The 16026-nt window shown below is 47.4% G+C and overlaps 1 protein-coding gene across 1 annotated transcript in view; it reads right to left on the minus strand.

Moving 5' to 3' along the window:
- Positions 1 to 550: 550 nt before the first annotated feature.
- LOC144158521 (uncharacterized) overlaps positions 551 to 16026 on the minus strand; it is a 33071-nt gene continuing 17595 nt past the window's right edge. The window contains exons 4-5 of the mRNA XM_077689427.1: positions 12281 to 12407; positions 551 to 2325 (exon numbers count right to left, since the gene is read on the minus strand). Coding sequence (XP_077545553.1) covers positions 1116 to 2325; positions 12281 to 12407 — 1337 coding nt within the window. The 3' untranslated portion in view covers positions 551 to 1115. The remainder of the gene's footprint in view (positions 2326 to 12280; positions 12408 to 16026) is intronic.

A 16026-nucleotide genomic window follows, 5' to 3' on the forward strand; every position in this document is an offset into this window, starting at 1 on the left:
CATCCTCGAATGGCTTGAGCCTCCCGTACAGCGGCATGGCGTAACTGCGGCCGGCATGGGGGGCGGTGCCTCAGCGCCATCAGTGGCTTCGGCCGGTCCGCAGGCTTCTTCCCTCGTCGCTAGTGTCACGATTTGGCCCACATTCGTGAAAGTGGAAGGGTCGGGGTACCCTCCAGCCGACTGACACACAGCGTGCTGGTTGTGACGGTGACTAACCGAGAGCGGCTGTGCTCGTCGGTGTTTATTCGCCAGCCACACACAATGCTGCCCACTGAGCCTGGCGGGGCCACTGCACTTAGCAGCCAAAGAAGATTAGGGTAGGGGCGCCACACACTTGTCACAACTAATTACAAGACTATTTACTAACTAGGAAATCTACGTGGCTGGAGACCATTTTAACTGGATATTCTTCAAAACAATGGATCACTCAAAGCAGCATCTCGCAGCTGTCACGAAGATAGACCATTTCAGTTTTGGTTCTCTACAACTCTACAGCCATGCTGGTGAAATAGCTGAAGGGACGTGGCTGAAGAAACATGCACTCTATCTGGTGTCTAAAATTTAGCCAAATTGACCAATGAATTTTTAGCTTTTCAATGAGTGCCATGACGAATATGCAATACCTTTTTAATCAAGTTGTCTTGGGAGTGGCCCAGAGTTCGGTAAAGAGGCAACACAAGTACTACACTTTGGCTTGGCAGGAAGTGTGCAGGTAGCTGCCCGAGTTAGTAGGTTCTGCCTAAAGAGGGCTTATAAAATCTGTGAATATTCCCAATTAGTCAATTTATTAAATCATACTTTTCCAACTGATAACACTGATAAAGTGGTTACAACAAAGTGCAGTCACTGAATATAAATCTGCTGAGTCCCTTGAAGACTTTTAAAGGACATACTGCTGACATGGGGCCCTTTGTTCTGGTGCCACCTTATGTAAGACCAAGGCATGGTAGCTAGCAAAGTTTTTGCAATGTACACATCCCACCACCATTGCACCAGTCTTTAGTCTGTTACAGTACAATATGTGTGCCAGTGGAAATTTTTTGAAATTGTTTATGTAACAACACACCCCTTGTAGCTGACAAATGTTCCTTCCTGGGAAATTTTGTGATACGTTATTACCCGGGCTTCTTGCTGGTATGCACCCTTTCATGTCTGACAAGTGTTTTTTTCTCAACAAAGCTCTTTTGGCAGGTGTTACACTTATAAGGTCTCTCGCCAGAGTGGTACCTTTCATGCGCAATCAGGTGGGATTGTTGAGCAAAGGAACTTGGACATAAGCTACACACGTAAGGCCTCTCACCAGAGTGCACTCTTTCATGTACAACCAAGTGGTCTTTACGATTAAAGCTCTTCTGACAGGTACTACACACGTAAGGCCTCTCACCAGAATGCAACCTCTCATGTACAATCAGTTGGTCTTTTTTAGTAACGCCATTTTCAGAACTGCTACACACCCATTTCCTAGAATGCACTTTTTTATGCTTGTTTAGGTGGGATCTATGATTAAAGCGTTTCTGACAGATGCTACAGACATATGGTCTCTCATCTGAGTGCAAGCTTTCATGAGCAACAAGGTAACTTCTTCGATTAAAGCTTTTCTGACAGATGCTACACACGTATGACCTCTCAGCAGAATGTGATCTTTCATGATTTGCCAATTTGCCTCTCGAAGCAAAGCTCTTAAAACAGGAGCTACACACATAGGACCTATCACCAGAGTGCAGTCTTTCATGACGAGCTAGTTCGCGTTTTCTAGAGAAGCATTTCTGGCAGATGCTACATGCATAGGGCCTCTCTCCAGAGTGCACTATTTGATGGTCAACCAGGGTCTTTTTTCGAGTAAAGCTTTTGTGACAGATGCTGCATGCGTAAGGCTTCTCGCCACAGTGCAATCTTTCATGTGTAACTAAGTTGGCTTTACAATTAAAGCTCTTTTGACAAAGGCTACACACATACGGCTTGTCGCCAGAGTGCAATCTTTCATGATGAACAAGGCTGCTTCTTCTAGCAAAACCCTTTTGACAGATGCCACACACATAAGGCCTTTCACCTGAGTGTACTCTTTCATGAGCAACCAAGACGGATCTGTATATAAAGCTCTTATTACAAGTGCTACACACATGGAGGTTCTTGCCAGTGTGCCGTCTCATGTGTGCATTTAGGCTGAATTTGTTTTGGAAGGCTTTTTTGCAAACAGTACAGGTGTAGCACTTCATGGTGGCACACATCTCCCCTTGAGTGGTCTGGTGCTTGCACTGTTCACAGGACAGGCAGAAATACAGGTTTCCTCCACGCTGCGTTTTCTTGCTGTCGGTGGAAAAGTTCCTAAGCAGAAAAAACGAGACATAAGATTAGAAATTTCAAACAAATGTGTGAGAAGAGTGCAAGAAACAAGTTAAATGACATTTGCTTCACCTAACAAACCAGTCGTGTCTAAAAAATGTGGAGTGTTCACACACTCTTACACTACACAGAACAGAGAAGGCATGAGGTGCCTGAAAATTAATCGAGCATTTCATGCCCAAGTTCACAGACTGAGCGACACAGTAAAGCAGGCTTGGCAATAAATCTTACATGCGCAGATCCTTGCGCATGTAAGCAAAAATTAAGCACAGATTAAGCCATTATAAAAAACGTGTAAAGTGCCAAGTAATCTTCTCCATTGAATAATAGGTTTTTAAATGTATGGCTGAAGAGAAAGATATTGTCAGGTGTTAACAAAATAGCACATTTAATCATGCACAAAGCACACCAAAAACTTCTCTAGAATTTATGGTACCTGCTGGTGTATCACTAGGATCCGCAAATCTTGTGTGAATTCGAGTAGAAATATGCAAATGCATGACAGCTTTTCATAGAACAACTTTGCTAAAGTGCTTAAATATTTCTAATGCACAGCATCTAATTGCAGAACTGTACACAAAGAGGCCAAGTCTCTGGAACTTGTAGCATGAAATGCAGACTACCTAGGTAGTCCTCTTCTGTCGGGATGCTAAAAGTACACCTGTACATTTTACTTAAAAATTCTTCCTCAATTAATGAGGCAAAAACTTGTAACAAGGGTGGCTGCAAATTTACAACTTGACTAGCTTACTTTGTATACATGTTGATCAAGACAGGCGACATCATTACCGTATTTTTCGGTCTAAAAGTCGCACCTTTGGATAAGTCGCACCCCCCTCAAAATGACAGTTTTTCCGAAAAAACCGTATATAAGTCGCACCCGTATATAAGACGCACTTGTTCATTAGGTAAACTTGTAGTGAATCAGATCGTTAGAAAGTGCGGCGAAAGTACATGGTTGTGGCGGCCGCAGCCTAGTAACGCATCCCCCTGTAAGTAGGGCTAGACACGGGCACATAGCATCCAAAGTCTGGACATAACTAACTTCTCAAAAATGGTTTATGGATACACACAGGTGGCATGTACTTACTGATGTCGTTTATGCAAAACCATCGAAATATTTTTCCTCAGACTCGCTAACAAATATTTCAGTTTCTTCAGTGGGAGTTCCACCGGTGCATCACTGTCGTCCTCCGACTCTCTGATGTCTTGTTCGCCAACGTCGTTACCACTCGCGGACCGGATTACTCCGGCCTTTGTCAACCCGGCTACAACTGCTTTTGTAGAAATGGAGTCCCAAGAGTAGGAGACCCATTTGGCCACCTCTCCAAACGTCGCGCGTCTCTTGCGTGCTGTCGTAAATCAGCGCAATAAAGGTGTCATGGCGGACGGAAGTTTTTATTTTGTTTTTGCAACCCAGTTTGATCTTTGAATTTATTCTGAACTGTAGTTATTGCACATGGCCTAAAGTGGCGCGTGGTTGTGGCAGGCCATTATCATTGTTTTTGACTAGAAAAAGCTGCAAATCCTTTGGTGCAACGTCCCGAAGCGACAAATGGGCTATGAGAAATGCCGTACCGGTGGGCTTGGGATTGATTTACACCATAGAGCTGTGTCTCAATGTGCACTGGCCACGCGCGGCCGCTGCGAACCAGATTTATTCCATACATAAGTCGCACCGGTGGATAAGACGCACCCACGAAAATTTCAGAAAAATACCGCGACATACACCGGAAAATACGGCAGTCTAATTTAAGAGGATAGAGCTGAGAATCCCATGTGAAACCACAGTTGCAGTACAGCACGCTCAATTTGAACACAGCCAGAAATAAAAAAAAAGTAATGGGCAACCTAAGATTTCTTTTACGATGTGGGATGCATGAGGAACCCTTCCCAGTGTGTTGTGAAACCACATGTGTGGGTGGGTATGTTGACATTGCGGCCCATGGAGGCCCCAGATGCAACAAAGCTGCTGCAACCTTCATTTTGCGGACATTTTGGAAAGTAAAGTCTATGGACTCAGTGACAACTCCATAAGTTCGGCATGTTATAGGGATAAGTATAGGTACGTCTTTGATTGATTGATTGCAGGGTTTAACGCGCCGACGCAACGCAGGCGATGAGGCGCGCCGTAGTGGAGGGCTCCGGATTAATTTTGACCACCTGGGGATCTTTATCGTGCGCCGAAATCTCGTACACACGGACGTTTTTGCTTTTCGCCTCCATCAGAAAAGCGGCCACCGCGGCCGGGAATCAAACCCGCGACCTTGTGCTCAGCAGCGCAACGCCTTAGCCACTGAGCCACCGCGGCGGGTATAGGTACGTCTTTAATGTCTGAGGAAAAACCATGCACTTAAAAAGGTCAATGCCACTGAAGGTAGTCAGATACCTCTGTAAGACAAAAAATAAAATTGTTGTCAACAGGGCTCCAGTCAAAGTAACCTCAGCTGAAACTGGTATACAGGGCACTGCCACGGGATCTCAAACCCGATGATGCGAGATGGCAATTCCTCCTTGTATGTCTTCGTCATGGAAATGGCATGCGGGCTAAGCCCTTTAACTTTCAACCGAGGTTGCGTGCCTGCTTAGCTTTTCCCATTGATAAAGCGTCACTGCTTTTTTCTGCACTTTTGTGAATCCAGTTCAGCGAAATGCTTACATTCTCAGTCAAAAATTATAAAATAAAACACTGCCTTGGCAACTTTGAGGAATGCCGTAAAGAAACCAAGTTTAGCTTCAATGTGCAAATGAAGAGATTCGTTGGTGGAGTTTCCTGCAGCTTTTATAATTAAAATGTCAGAGATATCACTTGGAACTGCACGAAGGCTAAAGCAAGGAACTAAAAAAAAAGCTACTGAAAACATCTGAAAACATGTTTTCGCGGACGTCCACAAGGTTTCCCAGATGCTAAAGAAGAGGGCAGAATATGCTGGCATCAAAGTTGTGTTTGTTGCGTCAAATTAACTTTAGTCTCAGCTGACGCATGAACTCGGAAGAGCTCATGGTTGCCATTTGTTCACAAAACAAACACCTTTCCTACTACTTCAGAGCAGTGTTGTGTCCGACATTTTCCCCGCATGTAGAGAGATGATTTACGTCAGATAAGGGACTGGCTAAATGATAAAGTCTGTAGACATCAAAACCCCTCCAAAACTGGCACAGGCAATCAAGCAATAGTACTATTAATACTCCCATGTTTTGCTGCATATGGGGCGCTCATCTACTCATCAAGACATGTGGGTTGCAAAAGCTTATGAATGGCACCAAAAGGAAGAAATACACGGGGCATAGCCATATGTAAGACAATTGTGCAAGCAGGGTGACCTCAAATTTACTAAACATTCTAAGCCTTGATGCTTTATAAATTTGTCACCCATATGAGTGACTGACTTGCGTGCTTGTCCCATTTCTTGTCACGTGCAAGGCTTATTATTTTGTATTTGGTGTGTTTTCTTTCTGTCCTTCTGCCATAATATACTGCACAGCCTGGGGAAAAAGCTTTTAGAACGTAGTCAGCATTCTGTGTTGTCATTTCCGGTTTTGTTATCACTTTTCAATTCTCCTAAATGGAAACCTATTAGCCTAATCCAGTACCACCTAATTCACAATGCAGTTGACCTGTATATGCAGATGAAACCTTTTGCCAAATTTGATGTTACTAACTTTGGCTGTAATAACGTCCATTATAAATGTAAGTTTTTTATTGCAGCCAGTGTTCAGACCTTCCAACCCCACAGGGCTCCAAATACTACAGAAAGTGCAGAGGTACTAAAATCGCATAGAAAATTTACTAACATGCCCTTGTATTTCTCAGAAACTCGTTTAGCTGAATAAAATACACAATAAACATCACAAAAGAGGCACAAGTTGTTCTTGGATCGTATAATTGGAAGTGTGGGCTAGCATAGTGCCGAAATAGTACTCAAGTTCTTCAGGTCTGTTGCCTGAAACAGTTTTACCGTCGTCATACACTGATTTGCCTGGTAGGCACAACTGGTAACACGGGAGATTTTACACTCCCGTTGGCTCCTGAAAATAAGAAGGAATTTGAACAAGCGATCCCAAAGCTATGATGAAGTTGGCTGACACACTCTTTGCATTCGTGCAGCTCTAAATACAGAGCTGTCTTTTTGTGGGGAAATGACGCTATCCTTCAAACAGGAAGTTGGTCACATGACACATCCCTGGGTTCAAAAGGTGGCTCAGCAATAATTAGGCAAGAGTTTACATCTTGCAAGTTGAGGGTTGGGCTAGCAGATGCCATTGCAGCCTTGGCCTTCCTCAGAAATTCTTTACCAAACACCTGCTCATGACACTATCCCAAGTAAGACTGGGCACACCTTGCAACATGCAACTGCCCAACTGTCTTTTTGGACATGAAGGCATGAAACTTTGTGCGCACCTTTTCAACCTTGCTGAAAACTTTCACTCTGTATTATAATGCGGGAGTGTCAAGACCCCTAACATAACTTTCACAAGTGTAGCATACTTCAAACTACCGTCCACTTCTCGGAAATCAGAGACCACTTGCCACTGCTCGTCAATCCACCCCTGCTTAGGTACTTCAGTAGGCAGGTCTTCCAACTCAAGACAGCCAAAGTCTGCCTCAATGTCGTCCAGAGCAGAATTCATACCTTGCCTTTCTTGAACTGGTACAACCACTGGGAAGTGGTTCAATGGGTACTTGCTATCAGCAAATCTGGCATGTTCAATGGAAGCAAGCCTTGCCACTTCTGCCTTCTTCACTAGCTGACACTTCAGTAGAAATTTCAAAATTATGAAGTATGTTGCCATCACGAAGAACTTTCTTATTCGTGTAAAAACTGCTCCCTTGCTTATTTCTTCAGGTTTTTCAAGCTCTGTGTGGTGTGGCTGCCAATTACAAAGTCCTCGTCATCTTTTTGCCTACAGGTTTGACAAACTGCAACATTAGCTCATTAGCTCTCTTAGCAGGTCGCTAAGCAGTTCTCAAACGAGATGTGCCTGATGGGCTCCAAACTGCTTGTCCCATGCCCAAATACATTCTTATTGTTGGCTTGCGACTGTGTATGGGTGACAAAGCTGCTACTTATGAGTGGTGATGTGGAGCGAAATGCCGGCTCCCCGAGTAATAGTTCTGATGAAGGAAATGGAAGCAACGCGGTACTGGCTGCCATCAAGTCCCTTTCTCTAACCATGGAATCAAGGCACTTAGAAGTGATATCCTCCCAGAATGGAGTTAGAGCTAGTCAAAAACTACTTGAAGAACGAGTTTTAGATATTAACACTAGGCTAGCTGCTGTAGAATTAAAAGTAAGCACGGTGGAGAGTCTTACACCGACATTTAATCTCTTGTTGCAGAAACTGAGCAGTGAGAATGCCGCCATTCAGTCCTGCTTGGATTATCACGGGAATATGTTTCGACGAGGTAATCTTATATTGCATGAAATAACTGACACGCCTGCCAAGACGTGGTCCAAAACTGAAGAAAAGTTTGTGCCTTTCTCGCAAACACGTTTTCACTGCAGCTGAATGACGAGGGCATCGCGCAAGCACATACACTAGGCGGATACGCCGCAAACAAATGCCATCCCATTGTTGTGAATTTTTCGGCGTTGAAAATAAGGGATAATGTCCCAACTATCCAAACTGAAAAGCAGTGGTATAACCTTGGAAGAGGATTTTTGCAAGTCAACGAGACTTTCAAGAAAAAAGCTCCTTGAGTTTCGCTTTGATGATTGTTTTTATGGCTTTCCTCGAGCCCAGCAGCAACTCTTTTTTGCTCCAACCATGACCAACTCATTACCACACACTCAGTTCTAGAGAGATATGTTCTTGCTCTTTAGCGTGTCTGCAACAAGCGCACAAATGTTTCATCCCTTCCCTTAGAGTTGCCTTCGAGAGCAGCCATTGCGAGAAAAGACAGTGCAAACAGTCCTGTCACAGTACGTCACCATGATGGCATAAAGTATTGCATTGTGGTTGGCATCATTGCTACCTTCTGTGGTGAGTGGAACGGAGCTTTCTTTAGGTGACTTATCGCCTCGCCAATTGCATTGTTGGCTATTTCCTTTACAATAGCAGTAGTCCTTGTGCGGGCACAGGTGTAGTTTTTGGCTTCCTTCGAAATGGGAAAACGTTTCCTAAATAGGCCTCCAGCGCAATCAGCAGCTGTGAAGGGAACATTGTGTTCAACAAAGAATGCAGTAAAAAAGCACTCTGCTCGAGTTGTAGTATCCAGATCCGCCCAGTGTACGTACCCTCCAAATTTCCCATTAGAGGCCACTAGTTTCACAGTCTTTGCTTTTCGTCATATTAGGATGAAGCACAATGACCAAACGACCAGCGTGCACAATGTTCACAAACTACATCCCGTTCACCTTTACACGGCCTCTTCATACACAGAAAATCAGTCCAATAGCAGGCTCAGTGGCTAAGGCATTGTGCTTCTGAGCACGAGGACGCGGGTTCAATTCCCGGCCACAGAGGATGCTTTTCTGATTGAGGTGAAAAGCAAAAAAACCCGTGTGTAGGAGATATCGGTGCAGGTTATAGATCCTCAGGTGGTCGAAATTAATCCAGAACCCTCCACTACAGCGTGCGTTATCAACTGCATTGCATCGGCATGTTAAACCCTACAATCAATCAATCAATCAATCAATCAGTCCAATAGCTGCGGACGAAAACTTGCAAGTATTTCTTCAACATCTCGTTCACAGCATGCACTGGATCATGTAAAGCTCCGGCAAAAAAAAACGTACACAACGCAGAACATGGAGAAACAAAGAAAAGCAAGCAGATTTCCACTAAGTTTATAGTTTTCGGCTTTGGCTCTGGATACAAGCCAACACAGTGCTGCCAAAATGGTTTTGCGAAATGGCAGGATGCAGCCAGATTGGATTGTGTGGGCCAACGTTCATTTTGTGATGTTATCGGCACGAATAGTAAACTATAGTTCTTAATACGATACTGGTGAAAATGTGCTGCAAATCAGGCACTTTACAATTAAATAGTAAAACTTGGCACGTGGGATGTTAACAGGCTGTTTGTATTTTTATTTGTACTGGAGCACACTCTACTAGCTATGTTCATTTTTACAATATTTGAATGTGTGAGCATAAACTGCCTGAACTGCATTAAAAGAGGGGTAAAAAAATGCTGGGCCAATACATCTTGTGAAGGTGGTTGAAAAGCAAAGCTGCAAAAACGATACCCACCCATGGGACGTCACGTGAATTCACACACATGGCTCTACAAAGAGTGCCGCAAGAGGTCGTGTGACGCTGTCACGTGGCATTCAGCAAGAACACGGGGGTAAACCCGCAGCTGGGCTCAGTGAGTACACCGTCTGTCTCCTCCGTTTCCACGTGCGCTCATAGCTCAATTGGTAAGGCAACGGGCTCTCATTCAGTTTATCTATTCGTTCAAAGTTGGATTCCTGGCTGTGCAAGCACTTTCTTTTAGTTGTTCGCGGGAGTTTTCTGTTGACGCCAATGGTCGCGACAGAACCCTTGGCTGGCAGACGTAGAAAGCTTTGCTTTAAAAGAAGTGCTCATGCTTAAAGGGGCAATGAAGACAAAATGCAAGTTAGATTCATTCAAAAGATTGCCTCGTTAAAATCATGCTGACACCACTTTTACCGTAAACTTCGCTCAAACTGTATAATGAGGAAAAAAGACAATGGCCATGTGACCCACTAGCTCATTTCCCCAACAGAACCTATGATGTCATACCAACCAGTTTTGCGTTTGGTGGAGGCCGGAAAGCAAGCGCAAATTAGGCAGAACTTATAAGCTTGCCGAACAAGCTATTTGTGCTTAAATTTAGGGCACATTCTTTTTCTACCAGTAATGGTGGGACAAACAGTGGAAGTTACGAAAGCACATGTAAACATAGAAGTACCAATGTGTACTGCTGCTGGTACTGTGCGCACTATGCTTCGTTTAGATGTACAGCACTCCAAGGCTTTCGGGTTGGCTCAGACGACACTAACCGATTGACGCAAGCAATGGTGTCTCACGTGACCATATTTGTCGAGTGAGCACCATGTTTCACGAAACCATTATTTTCTCTATGAACAAAAACAAGCCAGGCTTAAATACGGTCAAAACAAACCAAAGGCAGAAAACGACTTGCCATGGGGTGGTGGCACCATCTACCGTATTTTCCAGTCTATAAGTCGCACCTTTGTATAAGTCGCACCCCCCTCAAAAGGTCAGTTTTTCCAAAAAAAAACCTTATGTAAGTCGCACCGTTGTATAAGACGCACCATTTAATTAGGTAAACTCATAGTGAATCAGATCATTAGAAAGTGCGGCGAAAGTACATGGTTGCGGCGGCCACCGCCTAGTAACGCAGCCCCCTATAAGCAGGGCTTGACACGGGCATATAACATCCAAATTCTGGACATAACTAACTTCTCAAAAATGGTTTATGAATACACACAGATTGCATGTACTTACGGACGGCGTTTAGGCAAAACCATCGAAATCTTTTTCCTGAGACTCTCTAACAAATAATTCAGTATCTTCAGTGGGAGTTCCAACGGTGCATCACTGTCATCCTCCGACTCTCTGATGTCTTCTTCGACAACATCGTTACCACTCGCGGACGGGATTACTTCGGCCTTTATCAACCTGGCTACAACTGTTTTTTAGAAATGGAGTCTCAAGAGTCGGAGACCCATTTGGCCACCTCTCCAAACCTTGCGCGTCTCTTGTGTGCTGTCGTAAATCAGCGCAATAAAGGTGTCATGGCGGATAAAAGTGACGCCACGGGAAGCAGCACAAAAATCAAAACTTATCTCCAAGCTGTCATTTTGAAAATTAGCAGCACGTTTATCTCCTTCAGAGTAACTGTCTGTAATAGTTCATGAGCTGCATTTTGTTTTTGCAACCCAGTTTGATGTTACTGTAAATTTATTCTGAACTGTAGTTACTGCGCATGGCCTAAAGTGGCGCGTGGTTGTCGCAGGCCATTATCATTCTTTTTGACTAGAAAAAGCTGAAAATTCTTTGGTGCAATGTCCCGAAGCGACATATGGGCTATGAGTAATGCCGTACCGGTGGACTTGGGATTGATTTACACCATAGAGCTGTGTCTCAACATGCGCTGGACACACGCGGCCACCGCGAATCAGATTTATTCCATACATAAGTCGCACCAGTGGATAAGACGCACCAACAAAAATTTCAGAAAAAAACCGCGACCTATACACCGGAAAATACGGTAGGTTGACTAACAATAAGCAAGTCTCTGCTCCACACCAAACACACGTTTTTGCACAAGAATCAAAATTTTAGCTTAAATTGATTCATTTCGCAGTGAATGAAACATTGCATCCGGACAAGCGCTGCGGGCACTATAACACACAAAATCTATCGAATAAAACAAACTTGTATTTTGTCTTAATGGCCCCTTCAAGGAAAAGGGCAAATTAGGCTTATGGCATCAGTTGTGGAAGCTGAGAGGCTTAGCCTGCACGCCTTAACCACGACCGAAACATACGAGGACTTGCCAGTGTCCACTAGACATCAAATATCCCTTGCACTCAGCCCAATTAAGGCTTGTTTTAGGCCTTGGCTCCCTACAGTGTATATGTTCTACACATTAGCCCTGGATGCATGGAATTGATGAGAGAGGGTCAAGTTGACTGGCGGGTTCAGCTTAACTCAACCCTCCTGCATTTATATGAGCTCCATCCAATGAATTCAGGCAAGGGGACCGCAGGAGTTCCAGGGAAAGGAGCCATTCAGCTCTGCATGGCCCTCCAACTCAACCCGACAAGCGCGTCAACCCACCCTTTGCCTGCAGGTGAAACGGATTTGCCCCAACGGCTTTTCGGCTCACCCCGTCTAATTACAGATGGATGGGTCGAGTGAATGAACATGCTTTTCTCGACTCAACGCTTGCTCATTATGTCCATGTATACAATGCTATTGCAAGCATTGCAACTTACTGTGTGTTGCCAGAGCATGGGTGGAAAGAGCAGGTGCGAGGACTAACTTCTACTGCAATGTCAGCACCATCTCCCAAAGCAGGCACTTTCTCCGAGGCACCAGCTTGAGTTTTGTCCATATCCCAAGCTGAAAAGAAACACAATGGCCAGAGCAGCTCAACACAATGATTTACGTGCAATCCTCACGCTGACTTAAAACTCCTATATCACTTAAAACAGTAGTCTATTTCAGTGCAACCAGATGGTTGTTCATACTTCAACGTGACATTTCCCGCAAATGAGAACTGGGCAGTGCTCTAAGCTAATGCAAATCACATATTACGTCTCTTCCAGTTTCTGTGTGCTGAAGGCTCAGCGTCTCTGCAGACATCATTTTTGCTATCGCTATAAGGGAGAGCCCAATTCTACGAGTATGCAAAAACTTTATTAAACAGTTTCCCTCACCAAAACTTTAAAGTTTACCGAGACACGAATATTTCATGAAATCTCTTGTATAACTGGTGATGTGTTCCTATGTGTGAGGGCAGCAGTGCATTTTCACTGTTGCTGCTTAAAATCACAGACTGAACCGAGACACCGTGGTTAAATCAGTATGTTCATGAGAACGTTGTGGGATATACGAGGGGTTCCTCGGGGGTCTTGCCAGCTCTCTGGGGTAGGCCCCCACGCTAGCTCCCGGCGTGTCAAATACGCGGGCTGCCATGGCTACGGCAGCCCAGCGAGGCTTGCCGATACGAGAACACAGTAGACAGTAGTGCCGAAGCACAGCCGTTTATTTGGGGAATCCCAAAGCATGCGAGCACAAGGCTCGACGGCGTTCACGAATCACGCCGTCCGGGTCGTGACCGCGAACGGGAGGCGGGCACTCACGGCGCGCGACAAACAAAGCTCCCACCTGAGATGCATGGTATCCGCAATCGCCGCGATGTTCCGCCGATCTCGCCCCAACCGGGTCTCCGACGAGACTCTCCCAACTCCCGTGCGCGCACGCTCGCGCCCACGTGCCTATCCCCGCACACATTGGTGGCGCCATCTCTCGGGGGACGCCGACGAACCAGCGGAGCGCCGGACCGGTTTCAGCGCACAAGCGTCTCTCCCAAAGCGCGCGCTGGCTCGGGATCGCAGGTCGCGGTTCTCCACGATTCCCACACTCCTCCCCCTAAAACTGGACGCCACTTGAGCTCGAGTGACGCCACGTTGCACCACACTCGTCACGACGTCTCAAGTCAGCAAAACAGCCACCGAACGCCACTCCACACCAAAGTTCGCCACACGATGCCGCCGTCGCGATGCTCGCCTCACAAACCCGCAAACACATTGCAATGGTTCCAAGTCTCTCGCGGTTGGGCAGCACAGCAGGTTGGCAGGCCCGGGGGTAGCCTGCAGCCGCAGCCGACGAACGCCGGGGTCGCGCCATGATGCGACCCCCACTCCCAGCTCGAGGCGGCAACAGGAACGGCCGCGCCCACTGCGGCTGCCCGAAGGCTCGCGCCACTCGCGTAGGCGCCAGATCCCGCCGCCTCCTGGGTTCCGTGGCCGCTTCGGCCGCAGGTCCTCCCGAACGGTTGGCTGCCGCCCGGCAGGCCGGAGCAGCAACTGGCGGTAGCTCCTCGGGCCGCGCTCGGTCCCGCCGGTGGTTCAGCAGGCCATCCTCACTGTCCGTGGCAGTGGTGACTGGCGTGGCTCCCGGTTGTATCCGTTTGCAGGTCTCGCTCTCACCGTCCAGTTTAAACGATTCCCAAACTTGACGTGGGGAGCAGCGGGACTCCGCAATCTCCTGTGACTGGCCGGAAACCTTATCGACGATCTCGCCAAATAGGGTAACAAAGATGCCCGAGGGGGCTCCCCCTCGCACGTTCGCTTGCTCGCGGAATCACGAGTCCGGCAACTGTGCTCCAGCAGCCACCCCCGCCTGGAGGCAGCTCGCCTGACTATTACGAGGGTGTCGGCATCGAAACGCCCGTCCGAGCTATTTCGGCCTGGTGCGTTGGTCGGCAAAGCTGCGTCAACATCAAGCAGGCGGGCTCCTGCAACTCACTCGCAGCAATACAAGCTGCCGTAGAGCCAGCGCCAACCGCAATACCAGCGGCTTACGGGCGCACATCACCGGTATAGGTCGCCTGAGAGTCCGTCTCTTACTAAGACTGGCGATCTCTCGCGACCAACGAGCCCGCTGCCGAGCCGCGCGAAGCTCTTACTGCCTAAACGCAATCTCGAGCGGAGACCTCACGGCACCGAGACGCACGCACTGCGGAAGCGCGGAGACAACGGTCCCATTGCTCCCGCTTCCCCCCGCAGCGAGAGGAGACTGATTCTTCAGCGATCCCCCTCGCTCTTTGTCAGGCGTCGAATCGGCAAACACTCCGCCTCGGACTCGAAGCGCAGTAGCGGCGGGCTCATCGTGCGGCTTGAGAACTCCCAAACACCGCACCCTCGCTCGGTAGTGTCCGCCGCGCCTGCAGGAAACTTCAACCGGCGCCGCCGGCGCGACTGCGCGGAGACGGCGCTACAAGGAAGGTGACCCGCCGCCATATTGGAACAAGGCCTACGCACCTCCCGTCTCGCAAGCGGGCCGCGACTGCAGTGCTCGGAGGTATCCTACTGACTCACCGCCTGGTGCGGGTAGGAAGGTTTACACATTTGCCGTCACGGCTATATCGGGCATCATAACTGTCTGTCTGCAACCGACTGGCGCGAGGCGTTTCGTCCGAAGTCTTCCGGACAAAGGGTTGCGGGCTACGACTGCAGCAACGCATTTCTCGGGGAGCTAGCAACCTCGAATTCGTCTGAATACGAGACCCATGTTCGGGCGCCATGTGGGATATACGTGAGGGGTTTCTTCGGAGACCTCAGCCAGTCCTGGCGTAAGGTCACCATTCTAGCTCCCGGCGTGTCAACCACGCGGGCTCCCATGGCTACGGCAGCCCAGCGAGGTTCGCCGATACGAGAACACAGTAGACAGTAGTGCCAGAGCACAGCCGTTTATTTGGGGGATTTCAAAGCATGCGAGCACAGGGCTCGACGGCGTTCACGAATCACGCCGTCCGGGTCGTGACCGCGAACGGGAGGCAGGCACTCACGGCGCGCGACAAACAAACCTCCCACCTGAGATGCATGTATCCACCACCGCCGCGTTCAACCGATCTCGCCCCAACCGGGTCTCCGACGACTCTCCTCGACTCCCGTGCGCACACGCTCGCGCCCGCGTGCCTATCCCCGCACACATCCGTGGCGCCATCTCTCGGGGGACGCCGACGAACCAGCGGAGCACCGGACCGGTTTCAGTGCACAAGCGTCTCTCCCGAAGCACGCCCTGGCTCGGGATGGCAGGTCGCGGTTCTCCACGATTCCCACAACGTATTTAACTCTTTTGTGACCATGCCTATTCAAAATCATTCAATTTGAATAGTACCTTGGGAGCCCCTTTTCATAGCGTTCCAAGCATTGCTGGAACAAGTAAAGCTACTTGGAGTGAGCTCAGAAAATGCCCTTTCAAAATCAGTTTTCTTTTCATTTTTGCAACAAAAACGTGATTTTTGACAAGCGCAGTGGTGCCACTGATGAACGGTGATTTGTAGCAATTTTTGTATTAGCAAATTATTAATTTTGGAGCAATTTGGAGCACCTAAATGCCAGTTTTGGAGCACCTTGGAGCAACTAAACATCAACTGCTAGATGTGTCCAAAGCATCTCTCAACACTAAAGATTGACCAGTATTGTCCAGTAATTGATGTGTAGGTCGTCAT

The sequence above is a fragment of the Haemaphysalis longicornis genome, unplaced genomic scaffold (genome assembly GCF_048455015.1).
Source record: "Haemaphysalis longicornis isolate Haplotype H1 unplaced genomic scaffold, Haemaphysalis longicornis Haplotype H1 scaffold_10, whole genome shotgun sequence".
In the NCBI taxonomy this organism is placed as follows: Eukaryota; Metazoa; Arthropoda; class Arachnida; order Ixodida; family Ixodidae; genus Haemaphysalis; species Haemaphysalis longicornis.